Consider the following 27,692-nt stretch of genomic DNA (forward strand, 5'->3'; position numbering starts at 1 on the left):
TGAAACAGTAAGGAGGCCTAAATTACAACAGGGATAGCTGTCACTTAAAAGTACGTGAGTTCATGTCGGACCACATAGCGCCACCCTAGATAATTGGGCAGTTTAGTCCACTATAGTTCCCCCCCCCCCAAAAAAAAATACAAAAACAAAATGCTTTTAATGCGCCTGAAGTACGTTTCTATACGGTTACTCTCGACCATGCACCGGTAGTCTTGCGGTAATTTTGCGGGAAAAAAACGGTCTTTGGCAGATTGCTTGTATGTAAATTGTTTTTAATAAACAGTAGCGAATTATGCATTTGTCAGGCTGGATGGAAAATGCAGCTCTCAATTCGATACATTTCATTCTGCCTTTGTCGTCAGTTTTCCAGAAAAATACATTGCAAGGTATGGTGAACGCCCCTCGCACCATTTTCTTACGTGGTTGCAAAGCCAAAAGGAGCGTGCTACGCCGCGTATGAACACGTGAAACGCAGGTCAAATGTCCTGAATATTTATACGTCTCCGGGCACTATTCTGGGGAGCACACCAACGCTGGATTGACGCTTGTTTTGTCTCCCCCTCCCTCTCCTCTCCGCAGAACCACGACAACCGGCTGACGCTGGAGGAGTTCCGCGAGGGCTCCAAGCAGGACCCCAAGATTGTGCAAGCGCTGTCTCTTTACGCTCCTTGACACAACCTCACAGCCAGTCAGTCCATGCTGGTCCAGCCTCCCACGTTCGAGCTCAACTACTCCCACATCCCGCCCATTTACTGAGACGCCCAGCGCCTCCTGTCTCCCCATCGGCTCGCGCTCTGCTCTGACTCTATATCCTCTGGCTGTTTCACTTTTGCTTTTTGTTTTCATTTCGTGCTTCGCCTTTTATTTTGCCCCGCTTGGTATTTCCTAAGCTTAACCATCATGAGTTTGACACTTACCGGTCAACGAGACACTGGGCCGGCACGTGAAACGTAAAAAAAGCCATAAAAACAAACAGGACGTCAGCAGAACAAATGAAACACTGAAATTAATATTCACTTGCATAAATGTACCTAGATTTTGGCACTTTTCAATTCTGAGTTTCCACATCCCAAGGTCACAAGACATCATTGGCAAAACTTCATTTGCAGGTGCACAATGCAGCGTCACGGGGTCCTCATATCCTACGGTATTTTGTTTCAGTTTTGTTATCCTAAACGCACATTAGGCCGCACACTCACGGTTTTCTTTTTTTTTTTTTTGAAGAAAGAGGTAATATTAGGAGTGTTTAAAGAGTGAGTCCTTGTGCCGTGTAGCAGCAGATAAATTCTGGAAAGGATATAAGTCTTTTACAGCCTTTAATATTGCTTCGAATCAAAATTATCGCCGGTAGTCAATCGCCTGAGAAAAAAACGTTGATCAAATATTGTGCCTATGGATAAAATTGACCGCACTGTGATGATGCATTTTCTAAAAATGTCACATTTTTTACTAACGCCTATTTTGAAAGTCCAGCTCCCACGCTGCTAGCTTAATTTCGACTCCCTGCGCACTGTATCGGCCAAACGCGACGCAGAACCTCCGACGCTCAGATATTTTAACTTCCTCGTGACGCATGGAAAGCAGTATTATCGAAATTGCTTCGAAATTGGCGATCTGTTTTCAGTTAGATAACTTTAAAGAACGACCGCCCAAGACGTACCGTCTGCTGATTAGGGTGAACATCATTGCATTATATCATAACTGATGCACTTCCCATCACTGTTACGAAAGGGAATTCTATTTGTCGACCGAGTTATTGGAATATAGTTTTGCAGAGTTAAGCTGTCTAACCACGCTTATCACCTCAGCTCAGCATGAAGCAAAGAAAGGGGTGAATACAACGCAAAATGTTTTTTTGAGCGAGTATTAGTACACATAATCACGCCCGAAGGTTATCGTGGAAACATTTCGCAATATTACAGGGGCGTCAATCACGGTAGAGCTAAGTTACCCCAGATTCTTCAGCGATTGTGAAGAAGAAGCTATGCATTTTTTATGGTCATCAGAGTTGCTCCTTCCTTTCTCCCGCGAACAAATGTGCCAACCCGTTTCTCGTATGTGCCATTATAGGTGTAATGCTGACGTCCCGAAACTTTGGAACTATATTGCTCCCCCCGCATTCTTCAAACCCGATACGCCTATCACGCGCGTCGAGATTTCAGTCTTGTTCCATGTACTTCGCAGCTCGGAGTGACATAAATGCATGTATATTTAGCACTTTCTGCACCCCGCCATAGCTGACAATCATTTCTCGCCTGAAAAAATACATAGATTCTACAAAGCAGCATTTCGTGGTATCCACTGCATATGTAAGGCTGTAGAGTAGTGTATACTGACCCACGTAGTGACTGTCCAAATCGCCCTGTTTGTAACATGGCCCAAACCACTGACATCCACAACTTGCGGGTACAGACGGGCGTCATACGCGTGGATGTTAAGCCGGCGTACTAGGCACGATTTATCCTTCACAGTTTTCCTTTTGTTATTGCATTTTCGCGCCCGCGTATTTTATTCTTTTTCGCCTCCCTTAGTGCGTCACCACCAACATCATCACATATTCCATGTAGCGCGAACGCTTTCATGAGGCTAGGACCAGAACAGCGTTTCGACAACAGTGGACCAATGACAAACGAAACACAGGGAAAAAGCGCTTCTTTTTGGTAAAGCGTTTGAGGAGGCGAACAATGTTCTTCGTGACTGACTGGCTGTTGAAGTGACAGTGTAAAGCTGCTAGCCGGAGAGATGATCTTTACTGATGCCACGTCAGCAGGTACCGCCGTGGGCAACCACTCGCGTAGCTCGCTAGGCGCGCGTCCATGGTGGGGGCTTCGTTGTCGTAGCGAGCAACCCTTGCCAGGAGATCTTACAACACCGACTTCTTACGGTTTCTCTTTCTCGTCGCACGACGAACATGCGTTTAACACCTGTACATAGACACTCGTTCGGCGGCCGTTTTATCGCGGTTGGCGGAATCACCTTGTGGTCAAGCGACCCATCGAAGCTCGTATAACAAATGCGAATGCGACTTCCGCGTTCCACTGAGCGAGCAAACTAATGCACGAGCAGCGACCCCAGCAGCCGAACGATATCTGCCTGTCGAATTTATGTCCCGTTGGGCAGCGACGTGGCTCTTCCCCTTTGTTTCCCCCGCCAAGTGTTGTTGCTAATTTTGTGCGCAGCGGCCCGAAGCACGAACCGATAGCCCTGCGCATAGTCTTCACCGCCTCTGTGTACCCCTGCCTCGATGCACCACTGTTACGATCGCGCGCGCACTCACTGTTTACCTTCCGAAATACTCTTGGTGTTTGCTTTTTGTCTTCAATCCTCCACGCATAATGGAGAGGAGAATAGATGTGTTCGCGCGCAGAGCCTGAGTACGCTCGTCGAAAGTGCTACAGAGACCCCAAACCAGTGGCAGTCGCACCTGATGCCTCCTTTGTTGTCATTTCTTTGTCTTGAGCGCCTGGCGTTTCAATTTTGTGCAGAGCACAGCCTAATGACCTGCGATCGACAGCCTTGTACAGTGTGCAACTATATAACCTGCGGAAAATTCTCGGGTCTATCAAATCCCTCACACGTGAAAAAAAAATGCTTAGAGCGTGTAGAATAAAGTTTAGCGGGAACAAAACGTTCGTTTTCTTACCGTGCTGTCTTGTTGTTTGCCATTTTCACTGTGTTCACGGGAGTATCTTCTTTTTTGGTATGTCTGGTGCGTGCATTTGAACAGCAGGCGAACGCACCGCTAGTGGTATGCCTCTGGTGTACCAGTGTAGCAGGTGTTCAAGTGTGGTTTCTATGATTGGTGCTGCTGTGGAAAAAGGGAAACGGTAGTGTAGGCTTTGTCTATGCGAAGTGAAAATGCAGGGCGAGTGTGCAGCGTGACTTTCCTTGTGCAAGAGTGTGTGCCACAGGCACTGAATGTCGAAACCAAGAGGCGAAAATCTGTGCGTTTGGGACCAGCCTGGCGTCACGTGTGGATAACTGAACGGACAGAGCTTGTTAAAAGTTGGCGTAGTCGATTGTGAGTGCCGTTGTTTGGTGGAAAAGTGATAGTTTATTTCTACTAAACCTAGTCTGAATTAGCTAGTAATTTTCCGTGTGTTGCAGCTGCTATATTCCTGACATCCTTGCAAAACACACCCGCCATGCAGAGTTTGCATAGCGTTCGCTTTGGAACCGGCATGGCTCAAGGGGCTTTTCGTTTCTATCGGGAAGACAGCTTTCCCCACCTTGCCAGATGAACTTACTCAGGCTCGCTATAGGTTGGGTTTACCAGCCAGTGTTCTTTACTACGGCCTCCTTTATTAATGTAACATTTCCTCTTGTGAATTGTACCACGCCGTAATTCGCTTTTTCGAATCGTCTACAAGAGCAGATACATCCGCTTAAAAGCAGTTCTCCCAGCTTTTATTTCATTTTTTGGCAGCCATTCAACTTCCTCACCTACCTAAGGTCTCCTTGTAGCAGTTCTTTTTATTTGAAGACTTTGACCATGTCAGTTGCTTTGACTGGGTCACATCCGCGAGCAATGCGCATTCTCCGCCACGTTACTACGTGATTGTATTTCAAACGTCTGGTTTCCCCGTTATATGTGTCGCATGTACGCAGCACCTAAATTCGCACTGCTTCCTTGCGCTGCCCAAATATAGCTGTGAAAAATCCGGGTTTATGACGTTCCAGCACGACGATACTCAAGAGCCCACCTCTGTGTTTGCCCTACTTCTGCCGCGCTTTGTCCGTAATCTGATTACGGGATATACCCGTGTTACGCATATGTTGTGTTGCTTGTGACCCCGATTTAGATGTGTACTTCTACTGACAGCTTGCCATTAATTGTATTCATGTGTATTTTTGTGCTTGTGCTTGTACTCTTTACGCACATTAGGTTGTAGTGGTAGCTTCTCGCATGGTGCAGAAGAGTCATCTGCTCGATTTGCTTTTGTATTAATCAAAAGGGTGCTCACCGTGGACGGAGAAACGACTGTGAGAGAAATCTCAGCCAATTTCGTGTCGCTTCCTGTCTTCTCGCTGCTGCGAGACTGGTGCTAAGGACAACAAAAGGCTTTAGTATGTGAACATGGCGTCTACGGAAAGAGCAGACGTTTTTCGTTGGTCACGACAGCGAGAACCAGCGCCGAAGACAGCCTAAAATCTTCTTCGTTTCTCCTATACAGCCTGAGACATTAAAAGTCTAGAATAAAGAGATTCCACTTATTGGCGAGAACCACCTCTCCGTGTATTTGTTTAGGCGCCAGTAGCAGCTTGCTGAAGGATTCTGTTGGTGTCATTTGTCTCCACCATATTGTTCAGTCTCACACAACGCATTCTGCTTACGAGTGCACTAAATGTCATGGAAATGTGTGAGAAAAACAGCCCTACAAGAGAATGGAGGGACAGGAGAGGAGGTGGCAGCTGTAGACGGTTCGACGGCGAAGAAGAAACAACTAAATCTCTAGAATTGTAAACTATTCCGTAAAATTGGCAATTAGAGACGTTTCCTGATAGTTTACCCGCGATTAGCCCTGCTAGATACTTCAGAATGAACGTAGAACGTTAGCTTCCGTTGAGACCGCTAGAATTGAGCTCCAGCATCACCTCAGAGAGCTTGCTTATATGTAGGTAGTGGGAACTCTTAGAACAAATCGTAAGCTGTTTATTTTCAAGCGTGTTTTCGTAATTCGGTTAATGACGAAGGCACTAAGTATGCACCTTTTATTTTTTGTATTAAAACCAGCTACCAAGAATGTCAAGATTGTCTCTACGATAGTATGCGCGAATTGTTTCAGAGAATATCAACTTAACAGTTGTGCTTTAGACTTCTGGAAAAAATTGCGGATTTTTAGTTCTGCCTGCCTCAACCTAGTTGCGGCAGGTGAAAGCAAAAATAAATAGCAAAGAAGGTTAAACACACACAGTTGTATCACTACTTAGTCTTTTTTTTGTGCGTGTGTGTGTGAATGAAAAGGGTAACGACCACATGAGTGCGAAAAGAGCGAGAATCGACAGTGGTAGCATCTCTGGAGTCAACTTCTAAACGAACATTTTATGCCGTGAAGTAACAAGGCAGGGGCAGTTGACCCGCCTAGATTTTTTTATTAGCTGGTTTGAACTGCGTCAAAAAGCCACACCGGACAGGCTTAGCTAAAGCTCCTGTAAAAAGCACGGCATAAGAGCCCGACAAGAATTTGCCGCGGTATATGCGTATATTCCCTTGTTTGGGTATCTCGCTCTAATTTTCCAGGTACTGTTAGCTGGCAAACATTAAAAAAGCCCCCGCATATATCTTTGTGTACGCAGTGTAAAATTCACTTTTGACTTTGTCGTCCCGTCGTTCGAGCGTTAGCAGAAACGTCATCCGAGGGTCAGTGTTTCTATGGGATAAATGTGGAGTTGTGGTGGCTGAACGGAATGAGATATCGTCGAGAAAGTTTTGCGGGACATGCTAAGCAAATTCATTCTAGCGTTAGTTAATTCCTTTGTTATTCGTAGTTGCGCGCGTTCAAAACCAACCTGTTGTAGAGTTTGAGTTAATCCGGTTATTGTGCGTTCTTAAAGGGTGGTTTTGGAATGGAAGCCGAAATGCAAGTGAAAATTACGTCGTCTTATAGGCGAATTATAACAGACGTAGTCCTTAACTATAGAACGAACGGCAGCTGGCATAAGTAAACTCGAAAATAACAAAATAAAAATTGCTGTACTCATCACGCTAGAAATTTTTCTGCGTGTCAAATTCTGGTGTCTAAAACGAAAAATCCTCAAGGTTAGGTAGTTAAACAATTCCTCGCAAAGGTAAAAAATACGGGCTTGCATATCTGCCATCTTGAATCCGGCCCCGTTGGGTCAGTAGCTTTTTGCGATTGGTAGCACAGTACGCCGCTGCCCCCTTCTCTAGATTCTGAACTTCTTTAAGTCGCGTGCTCAATAGAAATGGCCCTAAAACCCAGCTGCTCCCTGTATTTCTTGATTTCTGGTAAAACATCTGTCGTCAGCGCGCAAATGTGGGAACTCTACATATTATCCCATGTTCGGATAAAGTAAATGTAATTGCTATTTTAGCGCCCGATTAAAAGTAACCAGATTCCTTAATCCGCAGCGTGGAGGGGAAACATTGCAGTTCGCTTAGTTCATCAGTCCGCTGAACCCCCTTCTTCCCCGTCACCATAGACACCCTCCGTTTACTGCCTCAGTATTAGCTGAGCACCAGCAACAGTCAAGGTGTGAACAAACTTAAATATAACCGTGGTCAGTGGATCCACTGTCGGGCCGAATGACAGGTGCAAAAGTTTTCTTTTCTCTTGTCTTTTTTCTTTTTTTTTTTCAATTTGCGCATATACTGCACGGCTCGGCTCCTGGCTTTTACGGTCCTCCTGTTCACCTTCAGTCTTCACCAGGGATGGCACGACACCGAAACAATTTGGGCCATCTATGTAGCTTCGATGTCTAATTGTTTTTTTTTCTCTCTCTTTCGACGCGCATACTGCAGTATTGTTCACTGAAAATAGATGGTAACAAAGAGTAGCGTAGCCCCAAAAATAATAGGTCTACGGAACGTTTTCCTTGACTATAGGTGCGTTACTTTGTTTACTAGAGGGGTTAAGGTTTATTTATTTATTTATTTATTTATTTATTTATTTATTTATTTATTTTATTTATTTATTTATTTATTTATTTATTTATTTATTTATTTATTTATTTATTTATTTATTTATTTATTTATTTATTTATTTATTTATTTATTTATTTATTTATTTATTTATTTATTTATTTATTTATTTATTTGATCGTTTGTTTGTTTGTTTGTTTGTTTGTTTGTTTGTTTGTTTGTTTCGCTCTCTAGTGACGTGCAACGGGACGGGAAAGAACCATAAATGCAATGAGGGAAGCAAGAAGGAAATAAAGAAGGAAAGGAAGGAGTGAGGGAAGAAAAATGACTAAAGCAAAGGTCAAGAGGTTGGCTACGCATGGAAAGGTGGCTTGTGTGCACAATGGTGTCGAGGAGGTAAGGAAAAGCCAGCGAGGGTGGAAGTGGTTGGGCACAGCGGACAAGGGCCGTTCATCCAAAGCAGAAGACTGAAAAAGACAAGGGACAGCTTTATCAGAGCGATGGTTGGTGCGACAGTTCCGAGGTTGTTTGCGCTGCTTAAGAACGATTTCAAGAGCGATGGTTGGCGGAGAAATATACACAGTCGGGCATTCTAAACTATCCGGACGAAAGGCAACGTGAATAAGTTGACCAAAACGTGTACGACGAGAATATCGTGTGGCACCTCTTGAGGACGTTGTTTGTTATCTCGTTGCACTAAAAGCGTGGTCTCCAGTGAATGACCCCAAAATTAGGCAGCGTCATATATTCGCATCAGCTTACCCTATACCCGTTCTGTTCTTCGGTTGGTCGAGGTGGCTACAGTACGCGGTGGCACGACGTCGATGAGCAGCGGGGCAGTGGTACTTCGGCATACCTACGCCATATCGAGGCTCTCGTTTCACTCCGTCGGCCCGAACTCATTAGCAGCGTGCGAATTCATTTCAACGCTCCACTCGTTTTCGCCGCATCACTACCCTTCCCCCTACTACTTTTCTGCGTTTTCGTAAACGCGGGCCATTCGCCCAGACGTGCTGGTGAACACTGTACCCGCCGTGTAGTTTTACTGCACATTTCGGCATTCCACCAAAAAATACAAAACCGGGCATTCCTTTTCTGTTTCCTTCCCTGAAGCATCGGCGGAAAATTGGTTAACCCTTTCTGTTTCCTTTTCATTCCCACAAAGCCCAGTGCTACGTCGAAAGAATGGTGGCAGGTCATCGGAAGGAGAAAACACGGTCAAAAGCTTTTTAGGTGTTTTGAAACAAAAAAATTGCTCCGCACAGGATATTCTGGTTATTCAAAATTTCGGCAGCATGTGACCGCACACATGGCCGTAGTGCAACTGCGTCGGTATTACGCGCACGCCCAGTCCCGCCGACCAGGCTACGGTCACTTTCGCGTTAAACCAGACCCCGTTTAGCTATAAAAAATGGTGTGAGGTAACCTAACAGAACTTTGTTGACTGTGAGTAATAGTTTTCATTCGGGGGGAACACTGTCTTGTGATAGAGGTGTTTGTCCGAAGACTGAGTAATCAAAAAGAGGGAGTTTCCGGGGAATGTCATAGAGGCAGCGTTTTTACTTGGATCAATGCAATAGGAAAAGTAGCCATTTGGAATAATTAGCTCGTCGCCAGGTATTTGGCGTGGATAAAACTAACTCCTGCGAGCCTTCAAATATTTCCTGTATGGGGACTTTTACGAAAATTCCACAGTCACTTGGCACAACCTCAATGCGCACAATTTCATGGCTTGGTCCACAAGCTTTTCACTTAGGCGGGCTAGGAAAGCTTTTAAGAATTACAAACTCAGCAAAACATTTATAAAATGTTTACTGCGCTTCTGATATTTTTTTTTGTTGCTTCTGGTTGTCGCGGTTAAACCTGCCCTGTGCTGTCGAAAGCGGCTGTCAAGCAGCGATTGGGCCAGCTGATGCTTCACAGCTGTGGTACTTGCCATTCTTTTGTTATAAAGCAGTCTCAAAAGCCTCCAGCGCATTTTTTTTCGTTCTCAGGGAACGCAATTCCTATTTGATGTGGGCTTGTAGGATTCTTTTACATGTGACCATTTCAAAAAGTCGCAATTTTTCCGAACATTGGAGCGTGAGTGAAATTGATTTGGAAGTGTCTATGATTAAGTTAGCCTTGTTAATTACCCGCGCTCTTGATGTGAGTTCAAAGGCTATACTACCAGGGGTGCGCTCTCATCTTCTGAGACGTTAATTAAATAATATATTGCAATATTATTTTCCAGCCTGCATTCGTTGCCATAACGAAATAGGCCGAGGTAACCCGCAAGAAAGCACTTTGCCGTTGCATGGTCCGAGTTTAGTCGTTCGTAAATAGTAAAAAGAATGAGAACATTTTCGGGCCTAAAGCGAAGAAGAAAAGTTATGCGACATAATTGGCATCGATTGTACTTCACATTTACTTTTCGCGCGCTCATCTCTTAATGCGCAGGGCCCGAGCATCTGTTGAGAAAAAGACGCCGCAGTGGTTTCATTAATTGGCCAGATTTTTCCGCCTCAGTAGTTGCTGCCCATCGATTCCACCATACGCTCTCTAATGATCGCAGCGCCGACAATAATTAATGGTTTTCTGTCGTCTGCGAAGTCTTCGTAATACTTAATGCGAAGCCGTTGCTCCAAGAGCACCAACTGTGGCTTCATTTTTCGTGTTTCCTTGTGAAAGACATAATTCTGCATGAATGCGCGGGTTTCGAAAAAGCCCCCTCTCCTCTTTTGCAGCGTCGCATTGGCCAAGACTTCTTGGCGTTTCAACTGGTGAAGGAATAGATGGACGGGGAAGAATGCAGTTTTCTACTCGATCCTCCGCAAAACAAATTGTGGCTTGCAAGGGAAAGTCGACAGAGAGAAAGCACATTCGTTGATTGCGCTAGCGCATATCTTCAAGATAGCGGATAAATTGGCGTTCCGGAAGCTGCCGTGACGCGCCCACTCTAATTCTGCCATTGAAAGTTGGCCTATAATTGTGGAAGAGCACAGGTTTTCAGATTGTTCGCGCGTACAAGAGGAGAGCTGAATTGCCGCGGCACCCAAACCTCCGGGGCATAATATAAGCCTCGTGTACATTGTTGCAATGGAGGCGCAGTGAACCCAGTTGCGGTCACGTCGACGACGTTGGCTGGCCGATGCGCAAGGAAGGCGTAGCGACGTCACCGCGACTGTAGGGGCTAGAACGAGTTGAAGTCTTGTAATGCTTGTATTCGGTCACGTCGCAGCGACGAGGAGCGAGGGGTGCTTGGGTGCTGAAGCCCCTCTTGTGGGTGCGCATTTCTCGGGCAGCCGCTCGCGACGCGCACTGAGGGACGCATGCGACGTCATCGCCGCGGAGGCTTGGGTGCGCTGGCTTGTGGCCCTTCGCAGTGGCCGCTGCGATAGCTCGCTGCGGTGCATTCAAGTCGGAGCCTTGAAAACGAGGCTGCAAGCGCGCCGTAGCACGTGCACCTTCTTTCCCGTTATTTTTTTTACACTGCCATAGAAAGAACCCGATATAACGCCTCGATATCGCGCGTAGACGTAGCGACGATATTGGGTTTCTATGGCATGAAGCTGGTGGCACAACAGCTTTCAAAATGGCAAATTTGCTTCTGCCCTTGCTCCGTCTGCTCAGTGGAGACTTTTTTTTTCGATAATGCCATAAGAGGGAATGGCAACCCCCTCAGTGAGTTGACCTCAAGCATCCGCGTGAACGTACTGCTGGTGGTCCCCAATTATATATATTAGCGCGCCTGTATGTGGTTCAAGGTTCACGCGGATTATGGAGGCGTATTCAGTTGTGCCGTCACCATATGTCAATTACTAATTTTCGTGCCATCGAAACTGTGTGCATTCTGTATGTTTTTTTTTATGTTCCCAATACGCCTGTATGGCGGCCTTTTTTTCATGACCAGTTAAAATCAAGTGCGTGCCCTTAAAAATTTCTGCAGGCACTTTTGTTTCTGGTCTGCATGGGTGAATAACACGTTTATATGCGTTTTCATGGCTTAATATAAACAGGAGTCCGTTAGCTATGATTGTTTTTTTTTTCTACCGGCATTAGGATATATTATAGTCTGCTTGCGTAGCTGTGTGTAAAACTGTTTTTAGTACTAATATATATATATATATACATATATATATACATATGTATATATATATATCTTAAGGAAACTAGAACCACCTACCACCTAATACGGCGCGTGTGTAGCGGCATTATTGCTTGCATAAAAGCAAGTATATTCGCCCCTTTTGTGAGCCCTAAATCTGAGTATAACCGGTCAGTTGAATCACGCGGATCACAAGTGAACAGCGAAATTCTCTCTCGGTCAGCTACAGCGGGCGGAATCGATACAAGGTGATGCTGTAATTGTGATACTGCTGCGTCTGGGTAATTTTGGGGAGGTACTTACTTCTTGCTGAAAATCTGCGTTTCGCTTTTTTCTATAGCTTGGTTTTTCAATGCTCGGGGTGAATTCACTAAAGCTTGTGTACACGTTTTGCTGGGGTTTGCTACAAATAATTTTAGCCGGCCCGTTGGGCGGTAAACGCGTGTGTGTGAAGTAAAACCACAGTTCCACAGTATAGACCGGTTACGCAACGGCGCTTCAGAGTCCGAGCCTTGCGAGCGCCCCTGCTTCGTTGAAGTTCAGCGGCAAGTACATTTTCGCTGCACCTAACGGAGGAACTGAACATTGCTAAGCAGTGACTTAGCAACCCAAATAATTAAAATAAAGCCCGCTATTTAATTTAGACAATTGAAATTAGGTTATATTAGATTACTTTGCATATGCTTTCAAGGTTTTTTTATCACTTACTGCCGCAGCGGCAAGCGGTTGAGTACTCTTTCAATTTTCAGTCGACAGATGACACGCTAGTCAACTTGCCCCTAACGTGTCTTTATTTGCGAGGGCTTCGCTAGCGCGCGCGTATCGAGGGGTTCTACTTGCCCCATGCTTTTCACTGTTTGGCTCCAGCGCATGTGGCCAACCGCGTACCGTTGCTGGCATCTGGCACCTATCGGGACTTTCGAAACTCGTGCATATTGAGTAAAAACAGGGTGAAAACTTTTTTGTTCAGGGCTGTACTGCCTGTCCTGCGAACATTATCTGTCATGTTTACGGCTGCTGTAACGTAAAGGTGGTTTTCGTTTTGTAGTGAGCCTGTGAATAATGTGCCCTGCAGCGTTTGTTGCGCTTTCTGTGGTCTTCCCTACTGGAGCAACTCAAAAGGAAAACAAGAACTAAAAAGCATAACAGTGGTCCAGAAGCTTAAAAAATCTATTTTCTTGGAGAACTGTGTGTGATTGATTTGTATTCTGAAAGAAAATGCGTTAAATGTAGTGTCCTCTGCTTTGTTTCCAAGTAACTTGTCATTGTGTCGCTCGAGCGAAACACTTGCGTAATGGCTGTGTTTGTCACTTCACTCCTGCTTAGCTGTGCGCGCTCTTGTGCAATTTTCTGTGCTTCTGTTTGCTGTTCATGTACAGCGCTCTCCAGAAAACCCATAAAATACAGGAATACTTTTCCATGATGTGCGAGTGATGTGGTTTCTGAATACTGCCTCTCTGTGCCAACAGCAGCCCGCGAAGTTTTGATGTGATGGAGTTACCGAAGTATATACACTCCATCCGCACAGTGATGTGCAACTGGGTGACTTTTTAAATGGGATAGCTATTCCCGCCTTGTATAACTCAGCAGCCTTTAGCAAGTCGTTCTGGCAGCCTTACACTTACAAAAACCTCAAGGTGATCCGGAAATAAATTGGGTGCAATTGACGAATTAGTGGGCTGCAAAAGAGGCGGATACATAATGTTCTTGGAACTCCGTCTTATCTTTGACTAGCATACATTTGTATTTCTAGCAAGTTGTTCGGAAAACGGCTTTCATTAAAACGCATTACCAAATCCAACACCACAGAACGACTCAGACGAGTGGCGTAAACATACTTCACTGAGACCGCTCCCCAAGGAGATGAATGCAGGCCTCCATCCCGAGCACAGGACTGCGCGCACCGGCGCCCACGAATGAAGATACGGCAATCGCTGTCATGTAGACTAAACCGAAACCGCTTCCTACGCTGACAACCGAAGCACGGTTGCAGTGGATAACTACCGAAGCCATCTAATTTGCATTCGTGTCCGTCTGGACAACCTCCCCTCGGGACGCCGAATAACTAGCCATTGTCAAGACCTCATTCAGTCCTGCAGCAAAGTCATAGTCACCTATTCACAAGCAGCTTGCTGCAGTTTTCTGTCTGGTAGGGTGGCACCAACGACCCTCCGCGTTCTTCAACGCTACCATCCTACTCACCGAATTATCGTGTGCACACCTGCCCATTGCTGTATAACGGGCAACCACTTCGCCCATCAACAGGCTCGCTATCTACCCACAGAGCCCCTGAGGTTACTGCAGCACCCCCCCCCCCCCCACATACCACCACTGCTCACCTATCAAAGCAGTACCCAGTTTTACCGGATCACCAGAAGAAAATTTCCCTGCTCTTGTCTCACCCTCAGGAAAGATCAGGAAACTTCGACAACTGAAAACACGAATATTTGTGCACCCAGACCGAATGCATTTATTTTTCCACACACAGTTCCCTGCTCTGTGGAAATTTTGTCCACAACTAAGTACTCTCTAACGCACAATCCGGGAATGCCCTCTTAACCCAGCCCTACCACCCCTCTCCACCCATTCCTTCTATGAGATGTGGGAGAGAATGTTCATCAGCAGTCGAGTGAAGGACCAGAGCCTGCTGGTGATACGGGTGAAGACGGCTAGGCAACACTTGGGTTCCCGGACGAGGGTTGCACTCCCACTATCGCGCTCATTAAAATGCTTTCTCTGTGGGATTTGTGAGTTTCGTTCGATCGTGCCACCCGAACGCTAACAAACTGTTAGTGCACTGATAAATACATTTACTGTCGCTCTCCGCTTACACCACCAAAATTCATGTAAAGCAAACTTTTAAAGTATTACAATATTTGGTATGTTATTTTTAAACATTGTCTACCGAGGGTTAAATTGAATTAACGAAGTTGCTAAAAGCTGGTTATTACAAATTAAAGTTTTATTTTGTCCTCGTGTTCTATTTACACGGAAGACCTACAGGGTCTGGCTGCCGGTTTTGATGAGCGTAGCCGACATCGCGAAGTTTATGACTACAGAAAATGGCGCGCTATAAGCCAGCCATAGCGTTAAGACGACCTGCCTATTCAGAGCCGCGATATGTTAATGCAAAAGCAATAATGCCCCGTTGTGGCGACATCCAGTGCCGCCGTGACTAAGTTGTGGTTCAAACATAGCTGGTGACGCGAAATGAACAATTCGCTGCTCATCAGACCTTAACCGTTCTAAAACCTTCCTCAAGGTAAGTTGGCACTCTTGCTTGTGTTATTAGCGACTTTTTTATTAGAGACTTTTAGTATAGCGTTTTAGCTGTTGCGTTAACGTTTGCGCGCCGCAATCGCAAACGGATAGCTCCTCGTTACGCGACGGTTACCGTGCCCGCTAACGCTATGGATTCGCTAAAGTGGCGCTTTCCGCTATACTAGAACTCTCTATTAGTGTTACAACGCAAGACTGGGGCGAGCGCTTTTTTTTATTGATTAGAGAAACTGTTGGCACAATAAATTCACTGTTTACTGTCACCAACTCTTTCTGTGTCTGCTCAACCTGCCTGATTTCAGATGCTCAGCCATGGCTCTAGTATTACAAACCCCCGCACGGGGCACCTTGAGCAATCTTGGTGACGGTATTGGCGATACCGCGGACCCCGAGCCCCCAAACATAAGCTGGATCCAACCGTGGCGATGTGTTTATAGGTGGAGGGTTAGAAACCACGAACGGTGGCTGTCGGAGCCTTGGTCAAGCTCCGGCCGATGGGCTCCCTGCCTGTCTACCAGGCAGGAAGCTCCGGGACCTCTTTGACTACCAGGGTAAGGTCAAAGGAGAAAGTACCCCCGTCTCCCAGCTTTCCAATGTATCATATGGCATTTTCCAAACCCCCCCCCCCCCCAAACGTGATCGGCCCCAGAAAAGGGGCCGCACCGAAGCTTCATTCCCACCCTTGCCAACAATTGCATCTCAAAAGCCAGATAACTATCCGCGCTTCTTGATTCTTGAATCTCTTGACAAGTCAAATCCTATCTCCTCCCAGTCAGCGTTCCTTATCACCAAATTCCTTGAAGGCATCTTGGGCAAGTCTTTCCAAGCCAAGAAACTGAGAACCGGTGAAGTTCTGGTCGAGGTGAACACTCACCAGCAAGCCACAAACCTCCTTACCCAGAATCGCATGGCAGATCTGGACATCAGAGTCACACCCCACCGTAGCCTCAATAGCTCTCAGGGTGTGATTTCTGAGCCAGGTCTGATAAATGAGACGGAAGCCGATCTGCTCGAAGGTCTGAAAGGCGAGGGCGTGACGGCAGTGAGGCGCATCACCATGCGGCGAGATGATAAACAGATCATGACAAAGCATATTATCTTGACATTTGACCGTTCCACACTCCCCGAATCCATCAAAGCAGGTTTCATTCATTGTTCTGTCCGGCCGTACATCCCGAACCCGCGAAGCTGTTTCAAGTGCCAACGGTTCGGGCATGACACTACCGCCTGCCGTGGTCAACTAACATGCGCCAAGTGTGCACAACATGATCATGCATCAGACAACTGTCCATCGCAAACCCTCATCTGTGCTACCTGCCAGGAACCCCACGGGGCCTACTCTAGGACATGCGAGAAATTCAAGCAGGAGGAGGAATTCATCAGAGTGAAAGTTACTGAGAACCTTACCTTCCCAGAGGCGCGAAAGAGGTTCGCCTCTTTCCCCCTGGGGAGGTATGCCGACGCAGCTCGCCGGGGGGCGGAGCGGCGTCTGGTTTCGGCGGGGACCCAGTACCGCGAGTCGGACTTGGTCCCGCCCCCGCCCCCCCCCCCCCTGCGTTGCCTCTGGCAGCCCAACCCGCCTCCGCACCGCTCACTGAGCCAGCAGCAGTTGTGGTGGCAACCTCTTCCGTCGGGACCGGTGCCACTCTCGTCCGTGCCTCCCCATCGTCCAGTGCGTTGGAGAGTGCCATGGACACCACGAGCCCCGCACCGGCTCCCACCGCCACCGCACCGCCCGTGCCACTTCTGGTGCCTCCGACACCACCGGCGGTGGCGGGTCAAACGAAGGGCCCCCGAAAAGGGGCCAAGTCCGGGGGGGGGGGGCCGGTTCGACGGGCACACCCAGGACGTCGGATGATGAGATGGACATCGGGCAGTTTTGCCTGCGGTGCACCGCAAGGAACGCGTCCCGACGCCCAAGCCTCCCGACAAGCCAAAAAAGGCGAGAGTCACAGCCCCGAAAGACGACACATAAACACACACACTCCAGTAGCTCTCACACTAAATAATGGGAAGAGAAAACATAATTCAATGGCACTGTAGAGGCCTTCTTAAAAATCTTGACGATGTATACGAAATACTGCATGCTAATCAGCCAAGTGTAATGTGTGTTCAGAAAACACATTTGAATTCCAAGCACACACATTTCTTGAATAGTTACATGGTCTTCAGAAAGGACAGGGATGGCTGCACACACTTTTCTGGCGGTGTGGCCATAATTTCCCTGAAATCCTTAGCCTGCCACCATGTCACTCTGAACACTATCCTTGAGGCTGTAGCAATACGCTTAATAATATTTAATAGGTTGCTAACGGAATGCTCCATATACATTCCTCCTGATGTTACACTTTTGAGCTCTGACTTCGAGGAGCTGGTTGACCAGCTGCCCGAACCATACATCTTAACAGGCGACCTTAATGCTCACAATTCTTTATGGTGCTCTTCTCGTACGGATGCCCGGGGTCGCCTGATAGAGAGGTTTCTTACATCCTCTGGAGCATGCCTTTTCAACAATAAACAGCCTACATACCATAACATAGGACACAACACATACTCAAATCTTGACTTGGCTATTGGTTCGGCAATTCTCTTTCCATGTCTTGAGTGGGGTGTGGGCACTGACCCATATGGCAGTGACCACTTGCCCACTTCACTGACATATATAGATAAAGGCCCAAGCAGTTCATCTTCCCATAATAGGTTTAATGAGGCTCGAGCTAACTGGAACACATTTACAGGGACATAGAAATTACACCACACATCCATAGGACACCTGCAAGTTGAAGAAGCTACCCAACTCCTCACGGCGCACATCCTCGACGCCGCCGAAAGGTCCATACCCCACACCTCTGGTGCCCCGCGCAACCAGCGGAGGGCGTGGTGGAATGAGGACTGTAGGTGTGCGCGAGAGGCCCAGAACAAGGCGTGGGGTATCCTTCGTCGGTACCCCACGTCGGGAAACCTCCTCTTGTTCAAACGGGCCAAGGCGTTAGGGAAACGTGTGCGCCGTGAGGCAAAACGAGAGAGTTGGCACACCTTCTTGTTGGCACACCTCCAGACACACACAAAGTCTGGACACGAATACGAAAACTAAAAGGACAATTGACACACAGCCTGCCCCTGGTCAGTACAACAGGGGACACACTAGAAGACCAGGCTAACACACTTGCACAACACTTCCAACACGTTTCCAGCTCTGCACAGTACACAAACACTTTCCTGAAACATAAAACCGCCTGTGAAAAAAAGTCCTTACATGACAAAAACAGGTCAAAATCTGGTTACAATTCTGAATTTACACTCTATGAGTTGAGGGTTGCCCTGAGCACATGTAAACCTTCAGCTCCAGGGGCAGATAAGATTACATACACCATGATACAACACCTACACCCAGACACTCTTGAAATACTCCTACACCTATACAATAAAATATGGCTTTCGGGGAACATTCCTCGCTCTTGGAGGGAGGCCATAGTAGTGGCGTTCCTGAAGGAAGGGAAGGACCCTTGCTCTCCCGCCAGTTATCGTCCCATCGCTTTTACAAGCTGCCTGTGCAAGCTGCTCGAGAAGATGATGAATCGCAGGTTCGTGTACTTTCTTGAGTACAATGGTCTTCTCGAGAGCTGCCAGGCAGGCTTCCGGGCAGGGCGATCCACAAACGATCAATTACTTGCACTGGAATCTTACATTAAGGATGCCTTTATACACAGACAGTACTGCATGACCGTATTTTTTGATATCGAGAAAGCTTATGATACGGCATGGCGTTATGGCATTCTTGCAGACCTAAAATCCTATGGTGTGACAGGTAACATGCTGAATACTCTTTCAAGTTACCTTTCTGAACGAACATTTCGTGTCAGGGTCGGTTCGGCAGTTTCAAACGTACACGTGCAGGAGAATGGCGTGCCTCAAGGTGGCGTGTTGAGCTGCACCTTGTTTATAGTTAAGATGAACTCTCTCCGAAAGGCACTGCCGCCAACCATATCCTGCTTGATGTATGTTGATGACGTTGAAATATCTTTCAAATCATGTAACATATCCATTTGTGAACGTCAGGTCCAGCTTGAGGTAAATAAACTTTCTCGCTGGGCAGATGAAACTGGATTCAAATTTAAACCTTCTAAAAGTACCTGCGTTGTATTCTAAAAAAAGCGGGGCATCCTGCCCGATCCCGACGTAAAACTCTTTGGTGACTCGATTCCAGTAAAAAGAGAACACAAGTTTTTGGGTGTGGTGTTTGACGAGAAACTCTCATTCATACCCCACATAAAACGACTCAAACAAAAATGCTTAAAAAGAATGAATATTCTAAAAGTCCTGTCTCACCAATCGTACGGTGCAGACAAACAACTCCTGTTCGACTTTATGCCGCGTTGGTAGGGTCACGGTTGGACTACGGAAGCGTTGTGTATGGGTCAGCCACAAAAACAGCACTTAAAATGCTCGACCCAGTGCTTTACTTCGGGCTTCGCCTGTCTTGTGGGGCGTTCCGTACCAGTCCTGTCCACAGTCTTTATGCAGAGTGCGACAAATGGTGCTTAGCGTTCCAGCGAACTTATGTTGACCTCCTATACGCCTCCAAAATCTCATCAATGAATAACCATCCCTTTAAACCGGTTTTTAATGATACGTCCACAACTAAACTCTTTTTAAACCGCCCATCCATTCCTGTTCCTTTCTCGCAGAGAGTGAGGGACGAGGTGACCATTCATGACGTCTTCCTCATAGACACATTCAAATCATCTCACACTGATCTTGTAGCACCATGGCATCTTCGTCCTGTCGCATATGACTTGTCTTTCGTACAATAGAATAAGAACAGGACACCAAGAAGTGGGATTTTGCAGCATTTCACGCATCTGCAGAATAAATACAGGGCTGCAGAGTTTTTCAGCGATGCATCTAAAACGTTCACTGCAGTGTCTTGTGCTGCGCATGGTCCCAATTTCGAAGCATGTAGAACAATGAATGTTAATACAAGTATTTTTACGGCAGAAGCATATGGCATATTTCTGGTTGTAAGCCACATAGTTGAACATCATATTCCTACATCCGTCATTTATACAGACTCGCTGAGCGTCGTCCGTGCATTAACATCCGGAAAGTCATCCAAAAACCTTGTAGTTAACCTTGTCTTCAAATCAATTATGCTGGCGTATTCTTCAAACCTTGAGGTGACTGTGTGTTGGGTGCCAGGCCACTCTGGCATCGGCGGAAATGAACAGGCAGATGAAATGGCCGCCAATGCTGCACTCCGAAACACAGTAAACATAACAACACTACCTTACACAGACCTCAAGCCACACATAAGACAGCAACTCCGTAAAACTTGGCAAGCAGACTGGAGCGAACAGACAGACAACAAACTACACGTCATAAAACCACGCTTGGGACAATACACTACTGACTCACACAAGAGGCACATTGAAGTTACCTTAGCTAGGTTACGGATAGGCCATACGCATGTAACGCACTCGCACCTGCTCACGGGATCTCCAAGACCCCGGTGTAGCAGGTGTGGGGAGGTCCTATCCGTAGTCCACATACTCATACAATGCAAGGCACTTGACACAACACGACAAAAACACTTCACAGAACTCTACAGACAACATATTCCCCTACACCCATCGTTGTTTCTGGGTGCTGATGCCATGGTTTCTGTGAAACGCCTTTTTAAGTATTTGTCAGATGTTAAGTTTTTAAACATCATTTCCTATCACGCATAATCAAATCTGGCCCTATACACCAGCCATCACCATTATCTTTATTGATCTTACTATGTATAGTTTACACGTTTTATACCTACCTTTTGTGGGAATCACTTCTTTTCATTAAATGACTTCTCTGGCGCTCTTTGCCCTCGTCGGCCTTGCGCCAATAAACACTAACCATCATCATCATCATCATTAGTATTACAAACCGTTGCTGCACATCACCTAGAATTGGATAGGACAGCACTATGACCAACGTAACCTGAAGACGACTTCATTGAATGGCACGCATGTCAGTGATCACCTCCTAAAGGCATATAATTTGGTCAGTACATAGCTATGTAAGTAATAGCTAAAGCGTGCTGTCGAGTCACCAAGCAATCATTACCAACTTCTGTTTCAACTGGTAAAGCCAATATTTCATTCACCAGTACATTTGGCCCTCCCTGTCTGGTACGGCTTAGCGAGACACTACTGCAGAGTGTTCGTTTCGCTAGATTGTTATTACTACATTTTTGTTCCCTTTATTTTCAAGCACCATGCGTTGGAAACAAAGTATTGCAAAATTTTGCATGGTAACGGGCGGCGACGGCGATTTTGCGTGTCCCTCGTTCACGCCAATGGTTACAGGGCTGTGGTGTGCTTGCGTGAACAGCCTAGCAGACGATGGTTGTATTGGCGGAATCGTTCTGTGTATTTGACCTACCCTCGCTGTATCTCCGCTTTCTACCGCGATAAGGGGCCGACCCACCCGCCGGTCGACACTCCCGCGATATTGATTTGTGAAGAAAAATTCGACGAATGTTCACGTACAGATGCCGTCAGAAGTAATTGGAACAAGGTATCTTTGCTTTACAGAAATTTCTGCTTCTTGAAGACGCCTGGCTGCATTTACGTGCGTTTGAAATTGGCCGTTCTAACAGAAAAATCTTCCTGTAAACCTGTAACGGCTGTTATAAAGCCAGGTAGACAAATATTTTGTGATATTCGCAAATTCTTGTTCTAATTATTTATGACGGCACCTGTACACTGACTACCAGTAAATGATTTTTATTTGGCTCAGCCGCGACCGCGCTTGTATTGTTATCGCAAGTGTCTTTATGAGCGGGACTAAGATGGAACAGCGTGCTCCTACCGTCTACCTGGTGCGGAATTCTTAGCGTCCGTTTTGGGAGATGCAGTAGAACCCGACTATAGTGCTAGAGTACAGGCAACACGGCAATGCTACTAATTTCCGCATTCATTTCATTCCAGCCGATGAGTATTTGTTCATTGCAACCGCTGTAATCAGGCACCAGCAGCAATCCTGGCCCGAAACGAGCATTAGACTCTTCCGACGCCGAAACTGAAATTGATGGCGCAGAAAAACCCGAAGCCAGGTACACATACAAACCCTTAAGTTAAGCCAAGTTCGAAAATCAGAGGTCTACGTCACACAATCAGATCCAAGGTGGTTGAACGATTGCAGCGCTTTAGATTTTGGTATGAAAGTCTATAAATCGGATAGACGTCGGCTTCACAACGCGAGGGACTGAGGTTTGATCCAACCACGGGAAGCGTGTTTTTATATGTCATCATGATCAACATCATGTTCTCTCCCATTGTGTCAAGTTGGGTTTTCTGCAGCGCGTTTAAGGTAACGACACCGACATCAGTGAGAAAGAAAAGGCTTCGCTTTAAAGGGACAGAACCTATTTTTGTGGAGGGTACGCTCTCTATCCCAAATTAAAGGGCCTCACTTGAAACGTCTTGAACCGAAACGGTTTCCCTTATGAGGCCCTGAAACGTTTGAAAGATTAATTCTTCCTTGTGTATATTGCCCAAAGCGAATGCTGAATGCAGATAACCATGGCAGTGAGCCGTGCGCCAACATACTTTTAACTGCACGTGAGATAAGAAGAGGTATTTAAAACTTGCCCCTAGCTAAAATAATGATAAAACGGAATGTTTCGTATCCCTTTATGCGGTTATTCAATCACGCAATCAAGCCCACTGACTTTGTATACGTACGGTAGTGTTGCATACGAGAACTAAATGGAGCCACCTTTCATATTTAAGAGATTTTACTGCCAAATTAATATTATTTCCGCCGATGTGTTTGAATATCCCTTGTGATTAACCCTATATAAAACGCCGACTTTCATAAAAGCTAAAGGGCATGCACTCCACAAAAATTGGTTGCCTGTCCCTTTAAAAATAGTTCGGCTAGGCCGGTTATGATAGCGAAAGCAGCTGAAGCAAACTTTGCAAAAGGAACGATATGGCTAGTGAAAGGTTGCGTACTGCGAGCACCCATTACCGCTGATAGAATTTGGTTGTGGTAGGCAGCGTGGGGACTTAGCACGAAGAGGCTGGTGCGGCACCGATCGCGCTGGCCGTTGTCCTGATTGAGGGGAAAGAGGAAAGCAGCCGTGTTTTGAGGTTTCGACACACTTAGGTAAACACTACGAGGCGGTCTGAATCGGCCCATAGTCTAGCACTACCCCACGCTTCATAGCCCTCATGTTGTTTCGGTGCGTAAGGCCCCATTTGAAATGGCATCGTGTACGCATGCAGTTGTTGGCCCATTTGTGAGCCCCATTATCTGTATTGCGGTGCTAGTGCCACGCAAGCCACATTTGCCCAGATGTCTTGAAAGTGCGAAGAACAACGTTCAAGTAAAATTGATCTCCGCGTACGTAAAATGCATGCACAGGCGTCCCAACGGCCTTTTGAATTTTTATTCCGAATAAAATATCGCGGAAACAATGTTCTGCCTCGGGTAGACCTCGGCAAAACTTGGCGCCACTCACTCACTCACTCACACAGAAAAATATATTTTTTCTTCCGCACTCACCCACACTCACGCTCACGAGTCGCCCTCACCACTCGCACTCAGGGTCACTACGCGCCCTCCAGCCCTCGCACTCACTCGCGCTCACGCTCACCACTCGCCGTGATCACTCGCACTTAGTTGCGTTCCCGCTCACCGCTTTCCGTTACCACTCGCACTCACTCGGGCCCATCATTTGCCGTCCCCACTCGCACCACTCGCACGCGAGTGTGTGCAGCAGATCCTCCACGAGTCATGAAAGATAACACTATTAGTGCATTGCGGCCTCAGAAGGCCATTCAAATCATATTCCTAAATCAACACGCCACCAGAGAATTAATTCTAAGGTGCCCCATAGCAGGACCTCAGTGACAACATATTACCGAAGCTAAAAGCAATCCCGCCATTAACAACCATCACAGCCAGCGGCTCCTGCGCCGAATAGCCAATAATGAGTACAAGCGCAACAGTGGCGCTCGCCGCGGTAAGCAGGCAGATGGAGCGAGTAGCGCGAGTGAACCCGCGAGTGGTGAGCGGGACTCATGGTTAGTGGTACTCGCACTCGCGAGTGATGAGCGGGACTCTCCTCGAGTTGCTCTCGCACTTGCAAGTGGTGAGTGGTGCTCGCCGAGAGTGGCGCTCGCACTCGCGATTGGTGAGCTGCGCGGGGCTCGCCCTTACTCTTGCCAGTCCAAACCGATGGTGAGGCTAACACACCACTCACTCATGAGTGGTGAGGGTGGGGTGTGTGAGCGAACTTGTGAGTGAGCATGCCGAACCCATATTCCGAGTTTGTTTTGCAGCACCGAAAGGCTGTTTCGTCGGTAAGAGGTTGAGGAACGTGAATATTGAAATCTTTGAATTTAACCAAATAAGAATATGTCCAAGAAAAAATTACTTCTAATATTAAATCGACGAAACAATATTAGGCTCTTTGGAGAACAATACCGGGGAAATGCCTTTGATACAGTGGAAATTGTGCGAGTCATTGGAAATTTCACTGTAAATTTCACTGACAACGCACTGGAATTTGTACAGTGCAGTGCACTCGGTGCACAGCAAATTGAATGCTTCAATGTACAACTCCACTTAAAGTGACGCTGAACTCAAACCCGAAGTTGGTTTAAATAGATAGATTGGCATCCGCAGAAAACGAATATACCAGTCTCTGGAGCAGTACCATGAAAACAAACGGGTAAATAATTAAAAAATGAAGCTATTAGTTGCCCAGCAGAGCTGACGTAAACGTCGACTTAGGGGATGTGCCAAGAGTGACGTGACGAACAATTGAACGAGAACCACGCACACAAACGCTCAAGGAAACACAAAAACTTTCCTTGCAAATTAGTTTTTATAAGTCATAAGCAACTATAAATTTACAGGTATATTTCAAAACCATGCCGACATTCGCAATCTGCCAACCCGCGGCGCCGGTGGCGGTTGCGATTGTTATTGCACGTTGGGCATAGTCAAATGCCTGTTATCTCCTTGTTTGTATCATGGCGGAAAGTGGCACAGTGGCCTTCCACGGTTCCGCCATTCCGTGGAGAGTAATTGCGCCTGAAAGAACAAGTTTTGTGTTCCCTCACGTACCGCGGTTTGCCCGAACGAAGTTTTGCACTCTGGCCGGCGGCCGAAGCTCTGTGTGTGTTGTGTTCGTGTTTCACTTCGCGTTGAAATTAGACGGAGTGCTAATAAGAATGGACTGTGCATACTATGTTTGAAGAATCACTAGCGACGATTCAATCCCGCCTCGGGTATGTAGAGTACGCGCAATTTAAAAAAAAACCTTCTCCACTTGCGCCAGAATGAAGGGTCTTGTTCGTCCCCGTAAATCGCAAGAAGCGAGTGCTACCTTTACGACGAACAGGACGCAAACGATCGCCTGTAAATTTGACGCTTCGGCCTGAAAGCGCATGCGGTGACGATGTGTTGGTTCGAAACCATTTCTTGGTTGTCTTGAAGTTGAATAAAGTGTGTGCGTCAAGCGGGTATTTTGATTTGGGGCGTTGTGTGCTGCTATGCTTCCACTACGACACGTATATAGGGAAAACGGTACAATTTGTATCATGTTATGCACGTTTTTCATGCAATACTGGCGCAAAGGCGTTGGTTAGTAGTGGTTTTGGCGCTCGTAACAGCTTTAGGCACACTTTTGGCAGATGGGTTTGGGCCTGATAAGGTATCGGCACCCCACGCCAGACAGTTTCGGGCCCTTTTCCCCCCTCTTTTCCCCCCTCAAAACGTATTACCTTAGCTTAGCAGATGGGTTAATAGGAAACTCGCGGCGCGAAACATTCAACCGATGGCGCAATAGGCGTTACCATATCGCGACGGAAAAATATTTGATGAAACGTTCTACTAGAACTCACGTTGTGGTGCCGACGAAGCAGGCCGCAAAAAATTTATTGATGCAGGCTGTTACAAGTTAAACTAGCAGATGACGACATTTTGTCAAGCCGAGCGCATCAAAGCGACTAAAACCCGACTATCCCATAACAGAAAGGCAGATCAAAAGAGCGCCCGTGTCGTCGTTCTCACTGCGGTTGCGCTGTAGGTAAAATAAGAGGCCGCGCGGCACATTCACATTTTTTAACCACCATCTCACGTCCCGTGCGGCGCCAAGATCGACGCAGAGAGAATGGACGGCAAAGGAAGTGTAGTCGGGCAAGTTTTGTGGTATACGCACCGCGTGCGTGACCAGTTTTTCCTGCGGCCGTGATGGTTCGCTCGGTAGGTTTTAGTTTTACTGCTAGATCACACCGCTGTCTCACTGGCTTCCCGCAACCGTTGACGTCACGAAAAACACCATGAAATGACGTGAGGAATGCAATACGCTTATGAATTGGTAATTTCTCGGCTATTAAATCATCTTTCACCGCCGAACAACTGCCCGGAGCTCTTGCGGGAAGCTGAGCTTTCGTCTGCTCCCAACTGGCTATTTCTCTTCAGTGTCCCTTTGACACTAAAGTATAAATAAGCGCACTAAGGGAAAAGCAGAGAAATAAAAATAATCAATGAAGGGATTTCTAAAACGCGCGTGGGAGGCTTGAGCAGCTTCAGCTGCCTCCCTCCGTCCTATCTGTTCACCATTCCCACTCCGCAAGAATAAAACTTTGTGCCCCTCTGTCAGCTATGGCCCATAACAAATAAATAATGCGACTTTGTTGCGTGCCATCGGGGCCCCACATTACTGATAGCCCAGGACGGTTCCGCAGTCATTGCCATGGAACAACACTTCTTCCACGCCGTACAGAAAGGCAGAAAGGTCTTTTCTGTCCCTGGAAATTATTAAGAAATTTCGCAGCGTATCCATAAACGTTTAGTGTGCAAAACATGTTTTGAGTTAATTCAAAGGAAGCTCTGAATTATGATAAAAATGTATGAACATAGGACCCACGAGTACACGTAAGGTGATTTGCAGTGATAGCTTGCTACAGTGATATCGGCATGCGTACCCGGCACTCTGTGAGTCAATGTAGTGGCTGCTTACTTTACGTAGCCGTTCGCCTCCCCCACTTCCCGCCGTTTCACCCCCTTTGTAGCTCAATGCACTGCGCTACCTCGTGCAGTCTTCGCGGGGTGACCAGTTTTGCCCTTGAGCGCTAAAGGTCACACCAAACCCCCTTTCGCAAGTGCCCGGCACGGAGCAGCGGCCCGACGGCGGGGAGAGATAGCCGGCAGGGGAGAGATAGACGAGGCGGGAAATGAGACGTGCCCGGGACGTGGCGGAGGAAGGCGAGGAGTCCGCTGCCACAGCGATAAGCGCGTGCCACGACAGAAGGCCACGAGGCCATGTGCGGCGCAGAGCCGTGTGCGATACAGGAAAACGAACATCCAGCTGTGGTCCCTCGTACAGCGGCGTGAGGGGAAAACACAGGAAAAACGCTACTGTTGCGCACAGCTTCGCTACCTTCAAGTCTTAGGAATTTGTGAGAGCTTCCTGCATTTTTTAAGCGCCATTGTGGATATTTTTGCGGAAACAGTCGTTGCCAAACTCCCTGGCACTCCCTGATTATGCGCCTTCGAGATTTGTAGAGGAACGATCCGCGGGCACGGGTCGCTCCCCATATCAATGCAGTAAGCTCACAACCCAATCCTAACAAGTCAGCGACGTTTAGACCCGCACACAACTGCATTCGTATAGCAGTTGCTGCGGTGCAAAGGTGGTCCGGTAGGCGGTGAAACTGTCAACGT

The 27,692-nt window shown here is 46.9% G+C and overlaps 1 protein-coding gene across 1 annotated transcript in view; it reads left to right on the top strand.

Moving 5' to 3' along the window:
* LOC144175800 (frequenin-2-like) overlaps window positions 1-13,090 on the top strand; it is a 559,531-nt gene extending 546,441 nt beyond the window's left edge. The window contains exon 8 of the mRNA XM_077704804.1: window positions 580-13,090. Within this exon, the coding sequence (XP_077560930.1) occupies window positions 580-672 (93 nt within the window). The 3' untranslated portion in view covers window positions 673-13,090. The remainder of the gene's footprint in view (window positions 1-579) is intronic.
* Window positions 13,091-27,692: the final 14,602 nt, after the last annotated feature.

The sequence above is a fragment of the Haemaphysalis longicornis genome, unplaced genomic scaffold (assembly GCF_048455015.1).
Source record: "Haemaphysalis longicornis isolate Haplotype H1 unplaced genomic scaffold, Haemaphysalis longicornis Haplotype H1 scaffold_1, whole genome shotgun sequence".
Taxonomy (NCBI): Eukaryota; Metazoa; Arthropoda; class Arachnida; order Ixodida; family Ixodidae; genus Haemaphysalis; species Haemaphysalis longicornis.